Below are 2,957 nucleotides of genomic sequence, written 5' to 3'. Positions count from 1 at the left end.
ATAAGATGAAATGCTGGATTACTGGCATACCTTAGAAAACATTAGTATTTATAGAAAATGCTAGATAATATGTATGAAATTTTAAGAGCATGAATTCTCATGGAATGACAGCAATTATGTTGCTTGCATTATTCAGTTGTATATAAGAATATGTTTCTGTGTTTTATATCTTTTATATTCATGTACATTCATGGTTCTCATTAAATTGAACTCTGAGCAGATAAAATCCTTATGTATAATATGTATTTCCCTAGGTCACAGCAACTATATTTGGAAACACTAAGTATAGCTCTCTCTGGCCATAAACGTATGCTTCAATACAATGTGACACTTAGAATGATATCAAAAGAATGAGAAAATTATGCAGAATTTCCAAGTGTCTTAATTTAAAGCTCTCTGAATTTTCAGAAGGACTTTGGACCCACTGATGGTTATCATATGGACATTTAATTAGAAAACATCATAGCACATGTGCAGCTGTGTGCACAGAGACATGCCGCTGCCTCTCAGGCCAAGAAGTGCTGACATTATGGAGCTACAGCTATATGTCAAACAGTGTTTGCACTTTCCATTAATGGCTGTGAGGATTAAACAAACAAACAAACAAAACATGTACATAAAGAATGTAAAGCAGCCCCTGGCACATAGTAGGAACTCAGAAGGGAATGGAATTTCTTGTGATCATTGTTAATTTCATTTAGTCTTTTTTGTGTGATGGAACTGACAGAGATGCAGCCAGAGTTCAAACCCATACCTTCTTATCTTCAATGCCCTCCCCTGCAACACGCCCATTGAAAGGTTCCTGGAACCAATTCTGAAGTTTAGCATTGACCACACTTTTTATTCCTCTCCTCTGCCTGACTGTCTAGAGAACATAAAGAGGGTCAAGGTAGGATTTTTTATACCCCAATACTGAGCACACTGCTGTCTAGTGTGTATTAAAGATTTAATTAGGGCCTGTTGAACTGGATCTCCCTCCCATGCTCGCTACAGCCACAGAAAGAACCCATCTACACTTCCATGTTGAGTACTTTTCATAAGCCAAAGCTGCTACCTCATTTTTTCACCTAATTATCCTGCCTCCTACTTCCTACTGTGGAAAGGCACATCCCCAGGTGGTGAAATCAGGCAACTGAGGTGGGAAAGGGTCTCCCCTGCCAGAACAAGATAAGCTATGATTTTCTCACAGTGTTCTTGCCACTCAAGAAAAAGGAGAAGGACATATAGGGTACAGTTGAGCTTAAACTCTGTCTAAGAGGAAGCAATAGCAAACCTTAGTGGCGCTTTCCACTCACCACCTCTGATGGTATAACAGACCACCCTCTGGGGCCTGGAGCAGCAGCTCTTCCTCCAGGCCTGCTGCTTTCCACAGCACCTGGAGTTCCCTTCTGCAGTGCTGCCCATTCTAGAGGTGCCCTAATGTAGAAAAAGGGCATGGGGGTGATGGCCACTGAGGCAATGGCCATTTGGGCTTGGGCCATGGCAGGACCTCAGGGCCCATAACATAACACCATAACAGAAACAAATCCACCTTGCACCACAGTGTCCCACTGCCCTCAGCAAATACAACCCCCACTCCCATCCCCGTCCATGCATTTCTCTGGAAACCTCTGCTCCATCATACTCACCATCTCTTTGCCCTCAGATGCTGGCTCCTCTTCTCTCTCCTCCAGGCACTCATGAACTCTCATTTCCAATGCTGTCTCAATTCCTTTGCCTATAGCATCCTAGCCTTCAGCTGGACCCCTTCCTCCCCCAAAGTTCTCTAACCTCAACCACCTCAGCTTCATGTTGGAAATGCCACTGGCTGCCTTGAATCATTATTTAATGGTCCTACCTTATGCCCCCAGCTTGATGTAAACTATTTAAAGGCAAGGACTATGCTTTGCATGTTTTGTATCAACTGTAGTACTTTTTACATGACACAGACTCAAAAATATGAACAAGGTGAAAAGCAAAGGAAAGAAAAACTTGGAAAGCAAATGCAAAGCATAATAAATTAAATTTTTGTTTCATTGTCTGATTATTTTTTGGTTTCCCCTGATTTCAACTAAGTTTTGGGTTCAAAATGTATTCCCTATGGTCATAGTAGAACTACTTCGCAGTATTAACCAAGGCCTTTCTAAGTAAACAAAATATTGTGGCTCTCTCGATTTTTCCTGCATAGAGTTCTTTATTTAATGGACTTCCAAGGAATTCCAAACACTAAACCATGGCTTAAGAAAGAAAAATATTAAGTCAGTGGACCATTAGGATATGTGTTATTTGTTTCATAGCACTGGCCTTTTCTAGAAAGAAACATGAAAACACTAACAGCCAGTGATTTATCTTTTTATTAGAATGTCACAAATGAATAAATGAAATTAATACAGAATCATTGAGTAACCGTTGGTTTTGAAATATGTCCTTATTATCATTGGGTACCCTGGATTTATTAAGTCCTGAATATCCCAAGGTAGTTACTCTTCCTATTTAGGCCAAGGTAGGGGGCAGTATATTCTGCTGAAGCTACATTGTTGATGAACTGTAAAAGCAAAGTTTCAGGTTGATTCCCCTGGATGTTTTCATCTTAGTAATTAAGAAACCACCTTGAGTGGGCAGAAAGGATGGTGCTAGAATCCAAGGAGAAGTTTTTGAGTGTCTATGTGGGACCTTGGAGTTGGTGTAATTGGGAGTCACAGGCCAGTGAACTCTGCACACGTATCTCTTCACTCCAGCCTGCAGCCGGTCCTTTTCTGAAGCACTCTATGTGGTCTCCAGTCACCATGACAGTACCCCTTCTCAGACATTAGGTATATATACTGCAAGACATGCACCTGTTGCTGGCACTGTATTTGGAAAATATCAATGTGCACAGTAAGAGCAAGCAAAGGATATCCATGTTTGTTTGTTTTTTTAACACAGGTTGGAAAACTACTTATAAAGGGCCCATTAGTAAATATTTTATGCTTTGTAGG

At 40.7% G+C, this 2,957-nt stretch overlaps 1 protein-coding gene across 1 annotated transcript in view; it reads left to right on the top strand.

The window, feature by feature from the left end:
• Window positions 1–1,797: 1,797 nt before the first annotated feature.
• HECW1 (HECT, C2 and WW domain containing E3 ubiquitin protein ligase 1) overlaps window positions 1,798–2,957 on the top strand; it is a gene marked incomplete at its 3' end in the record, with an annotated part of 151,937 nt that continues 150,777 nt past the window's right edge. The window contains exon 1 of the mRNA XM_019633943.1: window positions 1,798–1,856. Within this exon, the coding sequence (XP_019489488.1) occupies window positions 1,798–1,856 (59 nt within the window). The remainder of the gene's footprint in view (window positions 1,857–2,957) is intronic.

Source organism: Hipposideros armiger, unplaced genomic scaffold (assembly GCF_001890085.2).
Source record: "Hipposideros armiger isolate ML-2016 unplaced genomic scaffold, ASM189008v1 scaffold_1450, whole genome shotgun sequence".
In the NCBI taxonomy this organism is placed as follows: domain Eukaryota; kingdom Metazoa; phylum Chordata; class Mammalia; order Chiroptera; family Hipposideridae; genus Hipposideros; species Hipposideros armiger.
The sequence above is the reverse complement of the archived record's forward strand: the minus strand, read 5'-3'. Positions and strand labels throughout refer to the sequence as shown.